Source organism: Takifugu flavidus, chromosome 2 (assembly GCF_003711565.1).
Source record: "Takifugu flavidus isolate HTHZ2018 chromosome 2, ASM371156v2, whole genome shotgun sequence".
Taxonomy (NCBI): Eukaryota; Metazoa; Chordata; class Actinopteri; order Tetraodontiformes; family Tetraodontidae; genus Takifugu; species Takifugu flavidus.
Window position 1 is genome coordinate 19,126,890 of NC_079521.1, and position 22,508 is coordinate 19,149,397.

Below are 22,508 nucleotides of genomic sequence, written 5' to 3' on the forward strand. Positions count from 1 at the left end.
ATTTTTTAAAAACTAGGCCAATCTTGGCCAGTGTTCCAAAAATAGTAAAAAGAAAAGGATGTTGTATACCAGCAACACGTGTAACAGGAATATTAAAATGTACAGAACTGATGTGGGTTTGAGGATTTAAAATAAAAAAGGCCGTCATAAAAGAGGCATCAGAGGAAAAAGTCTTTCCAACGTGGGGTAAAAACGGAGGGAGCGCTGGAGCTAATGATGGAACTGTTGGAAGACGTTTGCTGCTGCTCTTTTCTGCCTTTTGTATGAGTTTGGCTGAACGCTGCTTAAGCACATTCTGGTGCCAGATCCACTCCGAACACCCCGTCACTCATCATCACTCATCATCGCTGGGGACAAAAGGAGAGTTTGCTTAACCACACGGTGGAGCCCCCCCCACCAGCCACCCCCACCTTTGCACATTCATGTATGTACACCGTGATACTCACTGACAAATGCACAGAACTGTTCTCCAAACATTCGACTGCTACCTCCAACCCTTCATGGTGGGTGCCATCACCTTGCCCTCTAACCTGCCCCCCCCCCCAATGGCCTGTGACTCATCTACTGGGTGCAATTAAAGCCTATTCAGGGCTCTATATGTGTCCTCCATCACCGTCCCGGGCCTTTCAGCAGCCACCTGTGAACTCTGGAGGACAGGAACACTTGCCCCCATAAAGTTTAGGAGCGCTGATACATTCAGCAGGCAGCCAGCAGCCTCAATGGGGTAACAGCACTTTAAACAAGTCTGTGTTGACTCTTGGATGAATCCTTTTCAAATACAAGCATAATCACAGCAGAAGAGGTTAAGTAGATTCCATGATTAGCTGAAACAAAAGCTTCATTGTGAGTAGACAGATAAAGAAGAAGAAAAGGGCCCAGCAGCTCTCTGCTGAGCAGGGATCCATCCCAGATCTAAAGAAATATTTAGAACAGTGCATGTGAGAGAGCTCTGCTGTGTTGGGGCTGAAGCACTTTACGCTCAGCTACTAAACGCCCCCACTGCAAAAATTCAGCAAAGCTTTAACTTTATTCAAGAATTTAAAAACAAATCAGTATAATTAAAAGAAATTATATTGAGGGAAAACAGATGAAGACGGCATTTGGGGAGGCTTTATCCTCACATTAAAGCAGTGCACACAGAGAAATATGTGCACATACTGGCGCTCATGACCCCCCCAGGACACAGTGTTGAGAGTGTGGGAAAGTTATTTTTAGGAACCAAGCAGAGAGCCGTCCTGAGTTTGATGCTCCTGTGCTGGATCAACATTCCACCTTTGAACCACTCCGAGCACGGAGCTGTTTGTGTCCATGATGACAATTCGATCTTTCTTTGTGGATCAGCACCAGTGGGGGGGGGGGTTGCACACACAGTTGGTTTAGAGTTGAAGCCTTTTCCTTCATCAGTGTTACATTATTTAGCAAACTCAGCTCAGAAACACGGCACACATGAGAAAGAACCTTTGGATAGAGTCATCTAACGTTACCATAGCGACTGGAAACTACAAATAACTGACTGATATCGGACATTAAACTACACACAGAAACTACAGACAGTATAAAAGTTGTCAGAACTTCACATGTTCTTCCTCATGTTTCCAGCCCAGTAGATGGACCATACATACTAAATAGGAAAGACTTTAGGCAAAATCAGAAGAGCTTCTTTTATATTTGGATTATGGAAGAAACCATATGTGAAGCTGGAACAATACAGCAGAGCCCTATTTTACAGGCACCAGCGGGCCTACGAGCCCCGTCACTACCATTATGCTGATGACGAGCCGCTCTGAAATCACTTATACATAGCCCATAGTATCACAAGACCTTGGAGATGTAGGGTGGCGTGGAAGCTACAGCCCCGCTCTTCTAGCCTTCCTCTCCTCTAATGGGAGCTGAAGACGAGAGCTACTTTAATCAGGTCTGAGGCCAGTGTGGCCAGACTCGTCTGATGGGGGCTGAATGGTGCGTGGACCATGTTAAAGGTTCAGTGGTCACCGATCAAACACTTTCACTTCCAGGGCGAGTTGAGGCAGACTGCACGTTCACTGGGCCTGGCAGGAGGGGGGCACATGCCCACTTCTGTTTTCCTTTAACATTGTGTGTACGGTATGTAAGAAATGCTTGAGCGCTGTGTTGAGGCACCACGGGCGGCAAGAGCATTTGGCCCGGGCCCAGATCCTCTCTGACGGAGCTCGGACCCGTCTGACCAGCTCTCCCCAACGCTTCCTCTCAAGGATGAAGAAGAAACTCTTGCTAGTGTCCTTAATGAACTTTGACCTGTCAAAATTCAAGCTCGAGCCAATAAAACAGAATAAGAGAATCGTCCCAGCCAAGTCTCAATAGTGAGGACGTGCACGGCGGCCATCTTCAAACACACGTGCACATTTGCAGAATAGATAAAACCCTCTTCAATAATAGATGCAAAGCTGATGTATGTTGTGAATATTGTTTGGCTGAGGGGTCCGATCGCGTGCCGCTGGCTGGCCTGCACCAAGCGCTCCACCTCTCTCTTTCTCGTGCACGCAGAAGCCACGAGCGCACCTCATCCCAAAATGCAACAGACCCCGTGCACACCAAGGGAGGAAGCATAAATCATTCAGTGGGAATATTATTCTGAAGGTCCGTTCCCAGCTGATTGTTATTCCCAAGACAGACAGACCACAGGAGTTACGGCCAAATGAATAAAGACCAGAAGCTTTTATTTGGAACATCCAATAATACTTTCAGGGGTATTATTGGATGTCACCAGAAAAAGTCATCAGGAGCCACTGATGGAAGGAGTTATGACGTGAGCTGGTCCGGTCCTCTAAGAGCGTTCTGGTCAGGAGGCGGTGATACGAGCGGGCGTAGAATTGAAACAACAGGAATAAATATGCAGCCCTGGAGCCTGGATCTCTGCCCCCCCCCCCCCCACACACACACACACACTTTATTTCTCTCTCTATAAGACGGTTTGGTGCCTCTGAGGAAAAGCCCTCATTTTAATTAGACCTGACCTGAGAATCACTTAACTGCTCGTCTCTGCTCATGCCCCCCCACTCTTAGCCTCCGCTCTGTTCCTCACATAGGTCCATTAACACCCTTCCCTCGGCACCCACAGGCTTCAACAGGGGGCGGGCCTAGGCGTGGTTTTAGAGACGTTTTGAGGACATGCCAGGAAACATTAACCTAGTCTAAACACCTGACGAGGTCTTTCAGTTTGGCTGCTTCTTCCCCTCGATGCTGCTGCACCACAGACCCACAGAGAAGCTCAGCTGGGGGGGGAGGGCAACTTCAGATGGTAGCCAGACTGGAGATCTGGTCACATGAAGGGTAAAACTGGCTGCAGAGTGTCCAGGCAGGCATCACGTCACTCTGACTACAGCCTGACTCAGCAATAATCAGATTTCTAGAATCTACCAGAAAATCTCCGTTTATCCAGCGGCATCGACGTGTTAATGTGTGTGAGACAAATCTTGCTGTTGTGAGGTCAACAAGATGTTTCTAATAGAGCACACACACACACACACACACACACACACACACACACACACACACACACACACACTATTATGGAAGATAATGGCAGGTCTGTTGTTGGCAAACTTGGACGAGGTGGTGAGGGACAGGATGGTGTTGAAATTGCGGACAATCATGGACATTATATATATATATATATATATATATATATAATATATATATATATATGCTTATAATGTTCTAATCTTATTTGTATATAATTATTCTATTTCTATACTTTGATACAAAACCCACACTACAGTTATGTTAATCCACGTTAGGCTGCTACTACAATCCAATTTCCCTACGGGGATGAATAAAGTACATCTTGAATCTTAATATTATACATCTCCTAATATTATATACAATGCAAATCCACGAGTAAAGGTTGATCATTTTGTGCTACATGTGTCTCCAGATGCTCGTGGGAGCAGCAGACGCCTGAGTATCCTCTCTAAGGGAAGACTAATGTGACACAAATCCCCGTCTTATACTGTAGTTGAACCTTTGACCTGGCACCCCTCTGGCCCACAGGCGCACCGCCTGTCAGTTTAAAAGGTCACACCAAGGTAGGGACGACGTAATTACGTGCATCTGCATTCTTGAGAGCTTCATTCTGGGATTGTGAAAGTGCCGGAGACCTGAGTCAGTCGGACCCCAGCGAGTGACAGGATTCTCACAGGCTGCGTGTCACACATGCATGAGCTGCATTCCTCAATCACAATGTGCTTGAAGTCAGTACACAAGTGTGGGAGAAAGCGATTTCTGTATCCGAGTATAAGAGAATGTGTTAATCTCCTGTGCTGCGAACACTCCCTTACCTGCTCAGACAGGGCCACAGGTTAATTCTGGCTTCGGGCCTCGTGGCTAATACCTGTCAACTACCGATAACCGAATAACCGCCGCTTGAACTCTTGTGAAATCTAAACTGATTGAGAGGTAAAAGATGGATTTTGGGCTAACTAATATGTTTTTTGTGTTCCTGTGCAGCCTGCATGATGATAGAATTAGCAGCAATGAGGAGGTTGGTTGGATAAAGCCACAGGAAGCCTGATGCAGCAGGGAGGGGCCACGGCTACCAATCACCTGCCACATCTGCAAAAGTCTTCAATCAAGCAAAGCAAAGACTCACTTCTGTAATATATGGAAACCTGTGAAAAGCTATATTAAAACGCATGTGCCAGCACGAAGTGTGTGCTCATCTGCTGCCACACGGGACGTGTGGAAACAGAGTCTGTGAGCAAAGATCCCAGGATGAGAATGTTGTATTATGTGGCTCCAGGCAGAGGAGCCCTGTAGCTTGAGTAAATGAGGTGATTAGCAGGGATGGTGCGAGCTGTCACACTTCAGGCACCGGGTTTAGAATCCAACCGCCATCTCTGGCGTCAATCACGGGCCCACCGAGGCAGCTGACTCGCAGGTCAAACTCCGTATTCAGCCGGTTGAGCAAGAGCTGAGCAGCAGTGTTGCGTGCTATCCCATTCCCATTCCCATTCCCAGAAACATGCATAAACCGGGACATCAGCAGTGAGTGACACCTGCATTCCATGTTGCTTGGTGACAACTCCCGCTAACATTCCCGAATGAATGACAGCTTGCGTCAGAGCTACAGAACACCAATGAGAACACAGTATGGATGACGGTGATTAATCCACGTCTGGGATCATCTGATCCACAGCTGGAATCAGGAGACCAACCTGGATGTTGTAATGGTTGTAATCTGCGACTGGCATTTGTTCCAATTAGCAAGCGTTGGTTAAACAAATCGAGAGGTTAAGGTTTGTCTGGAAAAGGTCAAGTAGCAAAGTGAGAGATTTCCAGGGTTTGGTGCTGACTCAGCTATATGACGCGGTCCAGCTGAGGCGTGCCCCCGTCTGTCCCCACTGCCCTCACGTTAGACAAGTATAACTAAAATCCACGTTTTCCACGCCGTGTAAATGGAGAGAGGGTCTACACAAGGCCTGTTGAGTAGGTCAGACAGGAGGGGACAGGCTAGCAGCAGAAGGAACGAGCTAGCTGCCCCCCGTCACCTCCTGTGAAACAATGAGACTCACTAAGAAGCGAGGAGCAGAGGTGTGATAAGGTAATGATAATGTAATGAGGGCCAATCATGAGCAGGAGCTCAGCGGAGGGCCCCTTAATTTGTCTCTGGAGTGGTACTAGTGACAGATTGATTACTTTGAGTCAGACTGATCATGTGACACGTGCAAAATGGATGTGCCTGTGACAGGAGAGAGAAGTCTTAAATAAGGAAAACACGAGCAGTGCAGACACACACACACACACACACACATACATACACACACATACACATACACACACACACATACACACACATACACATACACACACATACACATACACACACACATACACACACACACACACACACACACACACACACACACCCCTATGCTCGAGTCTCTAATCAAGCCATTGTAACACAGAATTCAGAATCCATTTACTCCAAGTGAGGAATGTTTAAGTATTTTTTAATTTTGTTATAGGGTGTGTGTTCTAAAGAGATGAGAGGAAGCAGCCTATCTACATGCATTTCTGGTTCCCATTAGAGGTTTTACTAGTTCTTACTATATTGACTTGTGATTTATGTATCTGGTATAATAACATTTGAATGCTTAAAGTGAAATTGCTGATTATAATTACACTGTAATAAAGAGTGAGAGTGCAATAGGGTGAGTTATTGTTCACACACTGCTGCTTCTTGACATCACACCAAAGTAAGTGTGACAGCAACAGCGAACAATCAATAGTTTCACCTTTGATTTTGACACCCAATAATAGACAAAAGTAAAACCAGGCTGGCAGAAACAGCAGCCGTCTGAGAGCAGAGCTTGGACGTCCTCCACCAACCAATGCCTCCATATTTGACGGTTGGACCACGACAGCGTACCTCGATGGCGAACTGCTTCCTCTTGAGCTTGAACGCCAGGTCCTTGTGGTCGGGCAGGTTACTGGCCAAACAGTTCAGATGTGGTGCTTGGCGAACATGCAACAGGCCTGTCGAGCACAGGGACAGTCAGAAGGTCTGGCAAAGTCCAACTCACAAGTGTTGCTCAGCAGAACCAAACCCACCGCCAGCGTTCCCCCGCTCTATTAAATTACACCGAGTTAGAAGCTTTAGCAGTCTGGAGAAGGGAAGGGGCATTTCCTCACATTTTGTTGTTGTCTAATCTACTGAGAACTTGGATATTTCAACCCTGACGTGGAGCAGAAAGTTACAAGAAGCAGAAACATCTGAGACTTTTTGGAAGTGAAAAATATGTAGGAGCGATTGTGGAGGCGAGTTTTCCTAAATGAGTGTTGGAGGAAATAAGAGATGAGGAGCAGTGGAGGAGGGACGAGGGGAGGTGGGGGATGGGGGCCGGGCTCCTCGGTGCACTTGGGTGATTTCCCTCTGCCTGATCTGCAGTGACAGGTTTCCCAGCATGCTTTGAGCAGCCCTGAACTGCTGCTGCAAACACACGTGCACGCGCGTCCACGCTCGCTCTCACACTTGTGCCAGATGCGGTTGCACTCATGAACACATCAAAACAATCATGTGCGTAGATTAATTTCATAACGGCGAGAGGACTTTGATTAGGTGGTGACAGTCCGAACAGTCGATTCATAACGTGAGATCGGTTTTGAAAAATTCCCAGTTTTCTATTCCAGGTGCTGACACACAGAGGGGTGATCCAATAACAAATGCAGTTGGGGACTCCACATCCTGCCGTTGAATGTTTTTCCTTCCCTTCATGTGTCTCATCTGTCGATTCGGGGGGGGGGGGGGGGACAAATGAGTGGAAAAGCACAAGAGTGAGTGGAGTTCAAGAGGCGTCGCTAAAAATACACCCTCGCTTCCACTGACCTTTATGCGTGAGGTGTGTGAACGAGCGTTGGGAGGGGGCCACAGACCGAGGGAGGCGAGGATGAACCATTTTGCTCCCCAACGTTAATTCCCAACGTCTGGCCGTCCGTTGCCAGCGCTTCCCCGGTTTCTCGCCCTGCTCATCCTCCATTTATTAGCAGAGCACGCTGACCGGGGAGACATTGAGCGAGGGACAGAGAGATGGAGTCAGAGAGGAAGAGAGAGTGATGGTGAGGATATCGATTCCCCAGTGTTGGACTGCTCTGCTCCAGAGCCTCAGGGGTATGGGATGGGACTGGGAATGGAGAGGGGGCGAGGCGAGAGAGGCTCTGCTGGGGGGAGGGCCGAGGCAGTGATGGAGGGGGCGAGGGTACGAGGGAGAGGGGGTACAGCGTGGCAGCTGAATCCCCCCTGGCCTGTCTACTGAGGAGCACGTCTGATTGAGCAGCAGCACACTAACAGGCACTGACAGCCTGGCCTGCGAGGGGGCTGCCCTGCCTCCATCCACAGCCCAGCCCCAGCCTTAATGCACTGCCTGTGTCTGTGTGCATGTGCGTGTGTGTGTGTGTGTGTGTGTGTGTGTGTAAAGAGACAGAAAGATGGGGGAATGTGTGTGTTCTTACCATGGTAATCTTTATAGAGTGGGTTGGTCTCCCTCTCAGAGCCTTTGAATGATTCCAGGGCGATGGCGTGGTCACACAGCCGCGTTATTCTGCCCACTAAAGTTCTGTCCTGTACAGCAGAAGAGTGAGGGAGCGTGCACGAGAGGGGGGGGGGGGCAGAAACAAGAGCAGGTAATTAAAAGCCTCCTGACGGGCCATCGGTGTTGCAATTAAATTAGGTCATTTCCTGTAGCCTGGTCGATGGTGCACACGGCCGAGGTGATGTGAGCAGGTATAATAGGGGCTCCAGGTGATGTCACAACCCAGGCATGGTGTCACATCACTCAGAGGAATGGACTGGAAGTGTCTCACTTATCAAACAAAATTCATATGAAACACATTTACAGCTGACCCACACTGAAACCACTCAGAAGAGGACAAAAAGAGAAGAAGTGGGGGGAGAAGCAGAAGCTTGTTGGATGGAGCTCCCCCTACTGGCGAGGCTACAGACGGCGCAGCAAACAGGGAGAAACCAAAGGCAAACACAGCTAACAGGAGTGGAGGAGAAACACAAAAGAGTAGAGGAAGAGGGGAGAAAGAGGGACACTGGGATAGAGAGAAAGAGGGAGTCGTGCATTATTAATTTCTTTGCCTCTTGAATCATTCACGTCCTTCTCTGTGTCGGCTGCCACCGCCTAATGCAGTTTTCATGCCTTCATGTCTTTTCCCTACTCTTTCTTTTTCCTTTTCATTTTTGTCCTACTTTGAAAGTCGGCATTTTCCCCCAGTCGTGGGCCGCAGCACTTAGAGGCTGTCTAAGGTCACTTTAATGTAGCAATTTAAGCTGCTTTAACAATTTGGATGCAAGAAATGATTCCCAATGCTGCTGTTACAGTAAGTCCAAGTTGTCCTTTATATTAAAGAATGAGCCAAAGGTTTGCCTCTATTTCTCCATATTCTATTCTTCTTTAAATACAAAGATAAGACTTCTTGGCCAATTTACAAAAAAAAAATCAAAGCTTAAGAATCAAAGAAAAGTACTAAAGTGGCAGAAGGGCGAATGCAGCCGAGAGCTTTGCCTTCATCAGAGACTGAACCTCCATATTTTTGGGAACCTTTTTCACGCTTAATGAGTCAAAAATGCCTCATTTCCCAGCAGCTCAGTAACCTGTTACAACCAGATCAACCATTTATCTGACCAGTCACCGATGACCCTCGATGGCCGTTCTTGGCCACCGGCGTTCCTTCCTTCCTTTAGCACCTTTTCTTTCGCCCGGGTTACAGACAAAATTACAGACCGAAGAAGCGATTATAGGAAAAGCAATCTAAATGCAGATTGGTGTCATCCTACCAGCTCTTCATCGAAAATCAACTTCAAAATGAAATACTGAAGCCTAAACAAACCAAATTGTTGTTGGTTTAATTAAAAAAAGTTGGATATTTTACAAATGACTTATTTTTCATTAGAATTTACTCATTTGTTTTTACACTTGTTTTTGACAACACATTTTGAAGCAAGCAGCCAGTTGGGAGCGAGGCTGAGGAGCGGAGCTCTGCCCAGGTACCCTTGAGCATGGGACCGAACCCACAAACGCTCATGAGGGCCCTGCCATGATCTGGTGACCCGTCCGGGGGGGCACCCTACCTAAGCCCATTGTGGACCCCCCCCCTGAGCCCAAAGGGATAAAGTGGTGAAGAAGATGGGACGAGATGAGACTCAAGCACTCACGTTTTGGTGCCTAATTTATTCAGGCCCAACACAAAGAGCAGCCTGGGAAGAGTTGGAATGGATCTGGGAAAGGTGTGAGATTTGGAAATGTCCACGGCAGTTGTTGAAGCACTTGGACATTTACACACCCACCACCGATGGAAACGATCCTCCCTAAACATCCCGGAGCTGATTTACATTCTTTTAGCATTGATAAGTCTTTATGTGTGGAAGAATGATGCTTGAAATGTCACATAAAATAATTGTTGAACTAATTTCATTATGAAATCAAAAGCTGCTGTTATACAATGATAAACGCGCGCTCTTCTCATCAACCCTCATAAACGCACATACATCCTGCAGCCATTGTGCGTGTGGTGTTTGTGTATGCGTCCTCTTCAGCGTGGACATGGATGAAGAGGAAAATGTGATGGAGGAGGACCACACAAGCCTAATTAATGTTTCAGATGGACTGTGGCCCTGGGCTGCTGTGAGGAGGCTTTCAGCAAGTCGCCCAAGTTCCCAAGCTGCTCAATAATGGATAGACAGTCCAGCTTGGTTTTGGCTAGCAAGTCGATGGCTAATAGTCTGGACGGGCAAACGCCACATCTTGTAAGCTAAACTAATTATCTATCCAAAGGGACTACAAGTAAAATACTGCTACGGTTTCATTTAGCGTTTCTTACCATGGAAACACTCATGACCTCTTTTCTACCACAACACTAGAGAGTAAACTTATGAGGTCATTTCCTTGTGCCGCTCATTACCATGTTTTGGCTTCATCATCCAACACCTGATACAGTCCAAATTTTCTCCCTCTCCTTGGCTTCTCCTGCCCATTCACTTCACTCCCCAGGGTGGAGAAAAGGGAGGGGACAGATTAAAGGTTTGGAGGCCGGGCCAGAGAAGGACAGGGGCACTTCTCCCACCACAGCTGACATCTGCTAGTTAGCCACTCTACCTTTTTAGACCACGCCAAGGCCTTCCAAGGCTGGAAGCCAGGACGTATTGTGACAACACAGCTGTTCTAACAGTTCACCATGAAGTTACAGTTCTGCATGAGGAACCGAGAACACCCAGACGCAGCGTCCACTGACTTGGTCAGAGGAGGGTTAAAAGTGTTGAAAGTGGAAACAAGCTTCTCTCCTTTTGAATGACCAAGTCTCAGATGGCTTTTCTTGCCAGTGTAATTCTCTGGTCAAATGTCTGGGGGAGGGCTGTGGTCTGCCATATGCCTCAGCAGATGACTCCACCTTCACACTGAGAGGCCAGACTGTACACAGACGCATGCATGCAGACTCAAACCCCCTCCCACAAATACACGCTCATATATCCACACACAAACGTAGCGTAGCCAGAGACACACTCCAACGAGGGAGCAAAATGCTCCGAGTACGGGAGAGGCAAACAAACACTTCAATTGTGCACTCGATTGTGTCTGTTGGGCCGGCGGATGTGTGTGTGTGTGTGTTGTGGGGGGCGGCTCACGACTCTGACTCATATCAGGGTGACACCGCACCACATGGTCGGGAAGAGGCCCCTCCACAGAAGGCTTCGAACTTTGCCTGCACCCCATTAATGACCAAACAAAGCACAAGAAGGGGGTTAAAAAACAACCGATCAACAAAAAGCCGCTCAATCATCGGCAAACTTTCATGACTTTGTCCTCCAGGTACAAAATTTCAAAGATAACAAGAAATGTGAGAAGAACTAAGACAATAATAAACAAGTGAAATCAAATAGTAAAAGAAAAAGCACATTTTGCATAAACAGATGACATCAAAGGTTCTGTTGCATCATGGTCACATGATTACGGTCACATGCGTCTTACCTGCATGAGGTGTGATGGCACCGTTACTACGGCGACTGACAGCGACGATCTTAGCAAAGCACGCAGCCCGTAGAGAAACGTAGTAAGAGCGTGGCCGTTTGTCGGGTTGTCATGGCAACACAGGTCATCACCCCACAGCGCTGAGCCGAGCGAGTGCAGCCCGATACGGAGGATGTTACGAGAATTGGACTGTGGGACAGAAAAACGGGTCAAATGAAACACGCGCAGAGCTGCAGTCAGACCCAGGTTAAGCAGGAGTTGGGATCTGAAGGGCAAACCTCTACGGCCATCAACACATTATGTGTGGGGTCATTTTGGGAAGGTGCTGTTTTTTTGGAGCGTGTTCCCCAACACTGGAGAGAGTGACCAGAGTGTGCTCACCAGCACAGACGATCAGAACGCGGAGCCCAAACGTGACTGGACACAACTGCCCAATCACAGAGGCCATCTGACACATGCACAATGGACCTGTCAGACAGGCTTCCAATATGGCCGCCACCCAGAAACCCCAGCACATTCTTGGCACAACAGTGACGCTCCGCAGCCAAGGGGGCCGGGGTAAGGGTGGAGCGCCTTCCCTTGGATCCCACTGCCCCCACCAAAGGAGATCAACAGTGGAGCACTTTCATGAAGATGGAAAAAGTGGCCCAACAGTAGAGGGATATATATCACTGAAACAGAGGAAATGGAGGAGCCTGTCCAAGCTGTGAGAGGGTTTTAACCTTTGCTACAGACGCCTTTTATTTGGGGTTTCTTCACGATGGCTTCTGATGAGTGAGGTGCGAGCCAAGGGTGCTTAACAAAGCTCGGGCCTAAAATATGCTCACTTTTTTCTTCTTTCCTCTCAAACTCTCCACTCCTTTGTGCCTCGCTCTCATTATCTCGTCTGCTTCGCCCCCTCCACTTCCTTTCCCAACAGAATGACCTAAGCCTTGGTTGGATGCTGCAGAGGATCTCATGCATCTAAGGAAAATAAACCCTATTGTTCCTGGGAGATTTTTACAGCTGCCTCATATATTTCCACACTCGAGTCTGCATTGACCCTCTACAATGGTCAAGACGACAGTTACACTCCTTCCATGGGGGGGGGGGATACGGCGGTCGCTGGTTTAAAAAGTTCTATTTTGAATCAGGAGCAAATGTGGTGTGAAGATTGTGACTGAGGTTAGCCACACAGGCGACATCCTCCAGGTGATTCATCCGTGTTCTGATAGTTACTGAGAGATTTTAAAGGAAAAATAATCAAAATTTTTAGTTTAGATTCAGATTAGCACTAAAAAACAAGACTCAGCCTCAACTGGGCTTTAATCCACCAGAACCAAGAAACTTCGTGGCAGCCTGAATTCCAGGACTGTGCCAACAGCACGGCGGGAGGTCAGCAGGTCATCTGGAGAATGAGTGACAGCAGGTACAACGGCCCTGAAGGTTCACACACACACACACAACACACACACACACACGCACGCGCGCACGCACGCACGCACACACACACACACACTCTCACACACACACGCACGCGCGCACGCATGCACGCACACACACACACACACACACACCACACACACACACACTCACACACACACACACTCACACACACACACACTCTCACACACTCTCACACACACACACACACACACACCTGTATATATATTTATTGGCTTAAATCTATGCGTTATATATTTCTTTTTGCTGACATGGTCACATTTGGCCCTGGGGAAACAGATGGGACGTGGACGTTTCTGGCAGTCTGTTGAAATGTGTCAGATATTAAAAAGATGTGTGTCAAAGGTAAGACACACACAGCTGGGGCACACAGGTGAGGCCAAACTGAGCAGGTGAGAGAAAGGTAAACACATGGGAGAGTGGTGGGTGGGATGTGACAGACCAGGAGATGGGGGGGGGTCACACGTGCACACGTTCTCCTCAGTAGAATCTCTGCAGAAGCGACACACAACGTTGAAGAACCAAAGTCCCCGTCCCTTCTTACCATGGGAGTTGCTAAATCAAACCCTTTCTTGTGTATGAGCTCCTGGAGGGACGTCAGTAATGCAGAGTAGGACTCAAGCCCGGTGCTGCAAAAGACAGGAAGTGACATAAGAGAAGAGGAGTGAGATACAGAAACTGCACGGGACACCATTTTGGATGAAATCGGGCCAAGCCTATCAGCACAGAGGCTTAATCCTCCATGACTGGAATATGCTCCTCCTGACTGTGCTTTTTTGGAGCCACTGAAGCAGACAGATGATCCATATCAAGAGATCCAATTAATTTATGTGGTTGATTAAATTACAACATGACTGGTTCTCTGTCAGCTCCCTGAAGATCTGATTGTGCAGAGACAGACTGACAGATGATCTGCACATATGGACAAACATTCACGCAAACAAAGCTGGTGAGTGCGGGGATGGGGGGAATTAATGGAACGATAGCTTAAATTAAGAGGGAGCAGCATTTTGCTGTTTAATCAGGGGCGAGATGTGCACGGCTGACAAAAGGCTCAGGGATGTTTACTGCTGAGCCCGCCGTGCGTCTATGTGTTAGCCAATAGCAATGTTAACCCCAGCCTTTACACAGCCCCCCCCCATCTAAGACTGCTCCAACACTGTAATGACCACTCTGTAGTGAGCCACACTGGGCTGATATCTCAGCTGTCAGTTGGACCTGCGGTGTTGAAAACCTTGGTCACATGTCAACAGTTCTGCATAAAGAACAGTAATACACACTTCTCTTGATTACACTTGAGCCAAGAATATCCATGTACTCTATTTCAGTTATTCAGTGTGACAATGGTGCCTCCTGACCCCGCTGGGGCTAATGATAGAGTTGGTTTGGAGAAAGAAGGACACTTACCCTCCATGGCCTCTCTGCCCATGCCCCTGCTCAGAGGCAGGGGGCTGGGATGCTTTCGTGTGCAGTGGCAGTCATTGTGTAGGACAGCATTGTGTTTTAGCTACCCCTACTGAGCACCCCTTATTCAGGTACCAAAGAAAAGGCCTAGGTGCTTAGCTACAGGGGCTAGCATGTCAGATAATTAGGATCGTACAGAGAGAAGCTTCTCTTTAACAGCATTTCTCTGCGAGAGAGCAAAGAAAGAAGATGAGAAGGGGGATGCCTGGTCTTAAACAACAGGATCTGTATCACCTAGAGAGCAATTTGTGCCAATTATGCCTTCAAGTGAAACAGAGCAATTTAACAGCTAGGGTATCAACATGGGGCTGTGGACACGTGCAAGGGGGAGTATCCTGTTCAGGACTGCGTGTGTTAGATCTGCATGCATGTGTATGTGCGTTCGTGCATTGGTGCCAGTCGTGGGGCGGAGCTGGGGGCACAATGGTGTGTTGCAGGTGTAGGTTCCTGCTGTCATAATGTCTGTGAGACCAAAGATCCATTCAAAGAGCAGAACATTAGCACCATGTCAGTCGTACGCGGTGCATTATACTGCAAACACCAATGAAGGCAGCTTCCTGTTCTTTCAGCTGCTCCACGCTAATCGTCATTATAAACTGCTGAAGTCAGATGCAGATCAACACAGCAATGTTGTCAACATAGTGGGGCTGCACACTTTCCATGTGTTTGCATTGCTGCTATGCTAAATGGACTGTTTGCTGAAATCAAGGCTGAGGGGTTCTGTGAGGCCTGGCGTGTGTCCTCTGTGCTCCAGATTGCTGTATTTACTCTGGGCGCCTGAGTGTGCCTTCGTGTGCCCTTGTGTGTTCAGCAGCACTCTCTAAGTAAAGAGGTTGCACGACCTTTGAACCCTACGTACACTCAACGCAGGAAAACTCAAACAGACGCTCAGCAAACAAAAAGCTTGTTTGATTAGACTTATGCAGCTTTTTCCAAGGATGTCTTAAGCCCTTGGCAATAAAGACAGAAGAGTCTGTATCAGTCATGAGCAGAGGGGATTGAAAGCATGCACTGGTGTGTATTTTATTAAAATCATTCAAAATTAGCCTTTAATTAGTCCTTTAATTGACTGCGATAGAAGCGTAGCAACAATTTCTACCTGTGACTGCGTCATGTCAAGTACCAGGTACAAACACAAGGTTTTTTAAGGTATAAAGTAGCAGAGGCCAAAACATTATTACGGTTGTTATTTTTCAGAAAAGCTGTGTGAGTGTTACTGAGGTGAGCTTCCTACTCTTTGCCCACCATCTCTCGGCATTTGCAGTGTTTTATCTGGAAACTCTGTTGACACCTTGTTTGTTCACCTGTGTTCTGCTGATGTGTCTCATTCTAGAAACAGTGTTTTGTGGATGACGTCTGCTTCGTGTGCTTGTGCTCTGCAGATGGTGTCTCATTGGTTGGGAAGCTTTCTGCCGATGTTGTCTTGTCGTCTTACCTGCGTGTGGATGATGCCTGGCTGGGATGCTCGGGGACGTAGAAGCGGTGGCACCTGGCTGCCTGGCGAATTTCTGGCTCCATTGTCTTGGAGACATCGTAGTAGTGCCCAAAACGGGATGAGGATGCCAGTGCACTCTGAGGAGGTCAACAAATGGAAGCACTTCAAACCTGCAGCTGAAGTGGTTGATTTTTACTCCTTGCTCGTTTGTCACAGCTTGACTTAACCAATTTCAAATGATGTGCCAGCGACCGATTCCCATTAGAATGAAGCGATTCTTAAAAAGAAAGATTGGGTTTGTCTTTTTAATATGTTAATTGAGCGTGTTTTACAATACTGTGGTAGAGCAATTGCATTGTTTATGGGTCAGTCCTCGACATTTGTGCGGCAGATAACCACAGTTAAATAACCACTACGGCCACACTCTTAATCATTTCTTCACATAAATGTCCACTTCTGGCTGTGAAAGCAAACATGTCAGGGACGCCGGGGAAGGCGGATGTTTTCCTGCAGCTGAAAGAGAGAGTTTGAGCTCTTCTCTCTCAGTGAAACCAGGGATTCCATTGTTACAAGGACCCTTAATCTACTCCTAATCTGGATTAGGGCCCCCGGTGTGTCCCTCTCCTGGCAGGACGAGGGGGTCAGCAGGGCAGGGGGGTCAGGGGCTCATCTTCTCTTTGTGAGCAAGGCAACCCGCTTAGCGTTCCATCTCCGCCCTGATGGCCTCACCTTTGATCTGATGTCTTCATCAGGAGAGCGACACAGTGGGCCATGCCGGGAGAGGTGTGTGTAAGGGGAAAGTAAGCGTTGACTCTGGGGGTGAATTTGGGATGCAAATCCTCTGTTGGGGCTTACTAGTGCTTTGTAAAGACGATTTTACAGGGAAGGGGGGAGAGGTGAGGAAAGGACACAGATATAAAGAAGTTTCCAGGGAGAGAGAAAGAGAGAGAGGATCCCCCGGGACACACTGTGCTGTTAATCCACATAGCGATATGGATTATAGACAGAAGGGGGGAGACTGCAGAGAAATACAAGGGGAGGGTCACCCCTCAAAAGCGGAAGAAAGAGTGTAGTGCTGCCGACCCTAGCAGGGGGAAAGGCAGGGATTTGGGGGACGATGGAGGCGCTGGTCTGGGTCATAGGGTTGAGCGAGCAGACATGTCAATGCACAGACTGCAAAGTAGTCTTGTTTCCCAGGCTAAGCAGGGGTGCTGGGCATGTGTGTGTCTATGTGAGCTGGAGACCAGTGAAAAGCCTACCTATTGCCAGCTAAGTGTGAGTAATCTGGTCAAGCCCTGAAAGGAGAGGCCGAGGCCTCATTCACTCCACAAAGTAGTTTAGAAGCTCATGGATTTAGTGGTGAAGACAATTGCCACACCACTAAGAACAGAAAGCCAGTGCTGCCACACACTTGTTCAGCTAAGAAAATTGTTCTGCTTTCGGATTATTTTGTAGTGTGCTCCCAGTGCATGTGTGATGGATAACGTGATGTGCACGTTTTGAAAGGTAACCTGCACTTTTGGAAGATTCTGGTAGCGCCAGGCTATCTTCATGGCATCCAAACCATGCTGAGGGTCACATGACAGCCTGGACGGCTCCACCGGTGTGTGACCAGCAACATCATCCAAAATAGGAGCTGGGAGTTCCTATTGGAACAAAAAATGAGTCCAGTACACTTAAACAGGTAGAGTGTAATAAACCCTTCATAAACACACCAATAGCATTATTATTTTTCCAACTAACATCATTTGTGCTGATGAAAAAAAACAGAATTTAACCAGGAACAACGCCGTTTTACCAGACTCACTTTTAAATTGCAATGGAAAATCTGTTGCAGATTAGCATAACATGACTTAGCAATAAAACATTAAATGATGTTATATATCCCCAAAGGGAATCACCCCTCTCTTAATAAGCCTTTGATATGTAAAGAGAGGGTGAGGCTGTGACCCCTCCCACTATCAATCAGTAGCAGAGAGACCCTCCTCCCATATGATGGCTGACAGTCAGCTTCTGGGGTAATGGTTCTCTTAATAGGGCCGTGGATCCTGAAACATCTGAACAATGCTGCAAGCATGCCACCCTCGACCTCTCAGATGCCCCCCGACCCTGACGCACCCCGAAGAAAGCTGTGTGCACACAACACCTGGCACATCAGGGCGTGCTCGGCAACTCCTGCTCAGGAGGTGGACAGAAAGCAGGTTTAATGTCAATAGATCATACCTGTAAGAGGTCATCTGGGCTTTCCTGAGCTGTTGAAACAAAAAGTTCATGTCGACACACCACTCCTTCTGCCAGGAAGTACTTTAAGACCATACGAGAGTAGCTGTCGTAGCGGTCCTCCTCTAAAAAAGTAAAACACGTCTGTTAGAATATGTCCACATCTATGTGAGAGCACACAGAGGAAGAGGATCCGCTCAAGCACACACTGCTACACACACACCTGCATCTTCAGCACGGTGTTGGTGTTTAAATCAAATAGGAATCAACATCTGGGTCTCGTCTCACACACCAAACCTACAGCGCTTCATGACCTCATCACACCAGACAGGTGTAATCGATGTAAGGACCTTTACTAACGCTACCTTTTGATGTGGCAATGGCCACGGCACGGGGCTGTGACCATCTAAGCAGAGCAGACATGTTTTGCACTCTTGTTAGTGTCCACCTACCACAGGAACTACCAATAGAAGGTGAGGGGGAGACACCTGTCTCAAGCGTTCACCTGAAGCTTCCCTGCCAGAGATTCCATCTGCCTGATGACTGACAGGAGGAGGCAGAAGTAGGATGAGCTGGGCTTGGGCTTAAAACACTTCTTGGCATTGTGTTCCTTTTACTCTCTCAGCTTTTTGAAGCGCAGCAGCAGAAACAGGTGAATTTAGCTCCACCGAGGTGGTTTTGGTGGCATCAACCAAACGTAAAGAGCAAGTTAGAATGTAAATGAAACAGATTCTTTTGGAATCTGGCATTTCCCACTGAAAACAAAGTGGCCACCCAGACATTCCACCAAACAAACCCACTAAAATGTGTGCACCACCATGAACCCCCTGAAGGAGGGCACATGAGTGTACCCAGCATGCTGCTGCTGCTTCCTGTCACAATTATCAATTTGTAAGGATTTCAGAGGGCTGCCCACACAATGACGAATCCGTGGGGTCAGGGACAAAGACTGCAGAGACAGCAGCTAAATGTAAGAGTCTCACAGCTCCGACAGCTTTGGAATGACATCCTGATGTGTCATCCTTAAACATTCGGAGAATCCCCCCCCACCTTCCAGTACTCCAGGTCTGTGTCCTCACCTACGGACTGAGGATGGCCCAGGAAATTCCAGGGCTCTTCAATTTGTTGTCGGTGGGGCTCCCTGTTCTCTTATTGATGGGTTTCTAGGTCAGCGGGCCTTTGTGGCTTTCAGCAGGCCCCACAAAGACTCCCAGATGGGCCCTCTCAAGATGGGACCTATTGTGGCAGTGTTTCTATGGGAGTCTTACAAATGGAACCTCCAGGAGTCATTAGGCTGTTGAGGCGGGGGGTAAAGGAGGGGGTGAGAGGTGGCGGGGGTATACGAGCAACAAGGGGTGGGGGGGGTCATATCTTTGAGGTAGATCAGTCACTCCGGACAGTCATGGGGCGAGGGGCTTTTTTTGCTTTTTGCTTAGTCTCTCTAAGTTTTTATAAAGAAAGAAACGCCTCTGCTTCATTTGACTGGCCGGGGGAGTGAGCTCACAACACCACTGCATCATATCTGCCAGAGCTGCAGGGGAGGAGCCGCATATCTAGGTCAGCCCCCCCCCCCCCCCCTTATGAATCTTTGGTTCACGAAGATGCAATATTTCATCAGAGCTGCATTTACATCTGCGTGTCAGCCGCAAAAATACGTCCACACAAACATTGGATAAACAGAGAGCTTCAGGAGCTGATGCTTTGGGTGGGGGGGGGGGGGGGGGGGGGGGGGGGGGGTTAAATAGCATTAAGACAGTGTTGGTTCATTACATTTAAGGTTTAAAACCATATACCTGACATATACCTGCATTTAAACGTCTACTGAATTGTGTCATGTCCATAAATAAGCACAGCACTTGTGTAATCAATTCAACGATGTCTCTTCCTTGTAGTCGTTTCTTTAATTATTTTGGTTTTTTTTTTAATCATGCTGTGATTATTAAAACAAAACAAAAACAAACAATTCCTCCAATGATCCTGCTTCTAACTGTAAATTCTAAAACTGGATTCCTACAGGTCTTTTTTGTCACTGTCTACGATGTTCAAACAATGAGGAGATATTAAAGGATGATTAACATGATGAGCGCATTGAGGGTAAAACGAGTAAAAGTGATGGAATGACACCAAACATGGGCAGTATAATGAGAGCCCGTTAGCTTTGCTGCGCCTCTTGCAAAACATGAGGGATGAGCGATCTTCAGACAGCAGCCATACTGAGCTGATCCCCCGTGGACAAATCAGGACGGACAGCTCAAGACACTTCAAAGGCAAACGGCGGCCGGTCGGGTAATTTTAATTCCGCGGCTCACAAACGGGCCATCACAAGTAAAGGGGGCAGACTGTAGGAGATGACAAACACAAACAAACACACGCTCCCATCTAAGCCATCCCACCCAGTCACACCACAGCACAGTGCACGCACGCACGCACAGCGCTTCCACAGACAAACACAAGAACACGCACACATGCATTTCACCTTTACTGCGTCTCTCATTACCAGATGAAACCAACCGTACATTGATTCACAAAATGGAAGGGAAGAACGCATTAGTGTATAATCACCGACTGCTGACTGCATCGATTGGGGGTGAATTAAAGGGCAAAGCAATATCATCAGTTGGTAGAGGCCTTTGCTTCAAGTGGAAACAAGACTACCTTAACCTCACTGTCTACCAGCCAGGCTATGATGGATGATAATAACAATAATAATACAGTGGGAGGCATTTATGTTCCAAAAAACTCACTTGCTTTGAATATATAACTAAAAACTTTTATGGCTCGTCTGTTGGTTAGCAACAGCGTGAGGCTGTAGCTGAACTGGGAAGATTTCTGGCCCTCGGGGAATGAAGGACTGCATCTTGAAATTTAAACTGCAGGCCTGAGAAAATTCCATATATATGTAATTATTAAAATTGCTAAAACTGGTGTAAATGTGCAGAAAGTAAACCTGACTAAAGAGAGCATTTAATTCACATATAATGTGCTGGTTCTGAGTCTCACCTATGAGAAGGACGGTTCCGACTGCCAACCCTCCACCTGTTTGGGAAGATGAAACAGTATTGAATGAGGCGTTTTTCTCCCTTCAGAGCGGCGGCAGAATGAGCTGGTGTCACAGCAGGCTGTTGCCTTTCTCATGGTGAGAAAATCACAGGTGATGGAAATAATGATTGCTGTGTTCTTAAGAGTTCCTGAAAGCTGTGTCAGTGTGACAACGAGCCCGCAGCCGCCGCCTTTAACATAGTTACACTTGTGATCTTCCGGCACACAAAAAATCTAATTATGTAGATAAGAGTTCATTTCTCTTGTCCTACTTGCCTAATGGTGGCTGATACAGCTGAAAGGACCCCCCCACCCCCCCAACATATTGTTCTCATACAGAGTTATATCTGCTGCAATCGATGACAGAATTCTTGAGATTGGTGTTTACATGGTGGCCTTACAATGACCTTTTCCCTAGCCGAATGACTCCCCCAGCAGTGTCTGACAGCAAGTGTGGCTACATTAGCAGGCGCTACAATAATCGGTAGGGAAATTTAAATGCCTTTTCCAATTTACAAACAAGCAAAAAATAAGTTTTAGGCCACAACAATATAAATTTTTTGAAAATCATGGAAAGAGGAGGAAGTAAGAATGAGAGGAAAACAGTTTGGTAAGCAGTTTCCCGTTAAGGAGCCTCTGTGGATACTCTAATACACCTGCAGCACCACCGACGTGTCTGAGGGGTCTGCAGATGTTCTGCCTTTTTCATCTCAGCTTTGGGAGCTTTCCTGGTTTTGTACACTGCTGGCTGATCACAGATTCATTTCCTTCAAGCAGAGCAACTGCAATACACCACAAATGTATTTGCTTTGTGAGTGTCAAAAGTTGCACCACAAATGTGTAACATTTTTATGACTTCACCTATTATCCTGTCAAGATGAGGTGGTATGATAAGAAAACCTGCAAAAGTTCGATGTGCACTTCCACTGTGCGATGCATTTTTATTTTTCAGTCAGAAATCCAAATATTACTTAATGGACATTTACAGAAAAATGCCACTGAAACCTCCCTCATTTCTCAGTCACATTATATAGAGTGTTTTAGGGGAAAAAAATCGTTGGACTCACAAGTAGTTTAACAGAATAAGTTGAAAGGTTGGAACTGCCTATTTTCTTAAAATAAAACTCTACATAAATACAACCATAAACATTCCAATACAACGGTGCTAGCGTCTGTTTAAAACGTCAACTAACCGAGCAGATAGTCGAGTGATGTGACACCTGTGGACACAAGCAGCTGGCCATTCTGCACCGACGGTCTGGAGCCAGGTATCGCGATTAATTTGCTCCTTGTTTTCTTCTGAAAACTGGTAGTATTGAAGGAAGAACGTTCAGCAGAGGGCTTATCCACACCGCTCATGGGCGCTGCCATACTGCTTCTGACTCTTGAAACTGTTTTGGACG

General features: G+C 47.3%; 1 protein-coding gene across 2 annotated transcripts in view; it reads right to left on the reverse strand.

Annotated features, from left to right (window-relative positions):
- The window catches only part of elp4 (elongator acetyltransferase complex subunit 4), a 38,930-nt gene extending 16,433 nt beyond the window's left edge, over window positions 1–22,497 (reverse strand). For both annotated transcript variants that reach the window (XM_057016706.1, XM_057016716.1), the window contains exons 1-9: window positions 22,299–22,497; window positions 21,067–21,102; window positions 18,070–18,191; window positions 17,358–17,492; window positions 15,847–15,983; window positions 13,492–13,576; window positions 11,505–11,693; window positions 7,987–8,095; window positions 6,407–6,513 (exon numbers count right to left, since the gene is read on the reverse strand). In XM_057016706.1, the coding sequence (XP_056872686.1) occupies window positions 6,407–6,513; window positions 7,987–8,095; window positions 11,505–11,693; window positions 13,492–13,576; window positions 15,847–15,983; window positions 17,358–17,492; window positions 18,070–18,191; window positions 21,067–21,102; window positions 22,299–22,476 (1,098 nt within the window). In that variant the 5' untranslated portion in view covers window positions 22,477–22,497. The remainder of the gene's footprint in view (window positions 1–6,406; window positions 6,514–7,986; window positions 8,096–11,504; window positions 11,694–13,491; window positions 13,577–15,846; window positions 15,984–17,357; window positions 17,493–18,069; window positions 18,192–21,066; window positions 21,103–22,298) is intronic.
- Window positions 22,498–22,508: the final 11 nt, after the last annotated feature.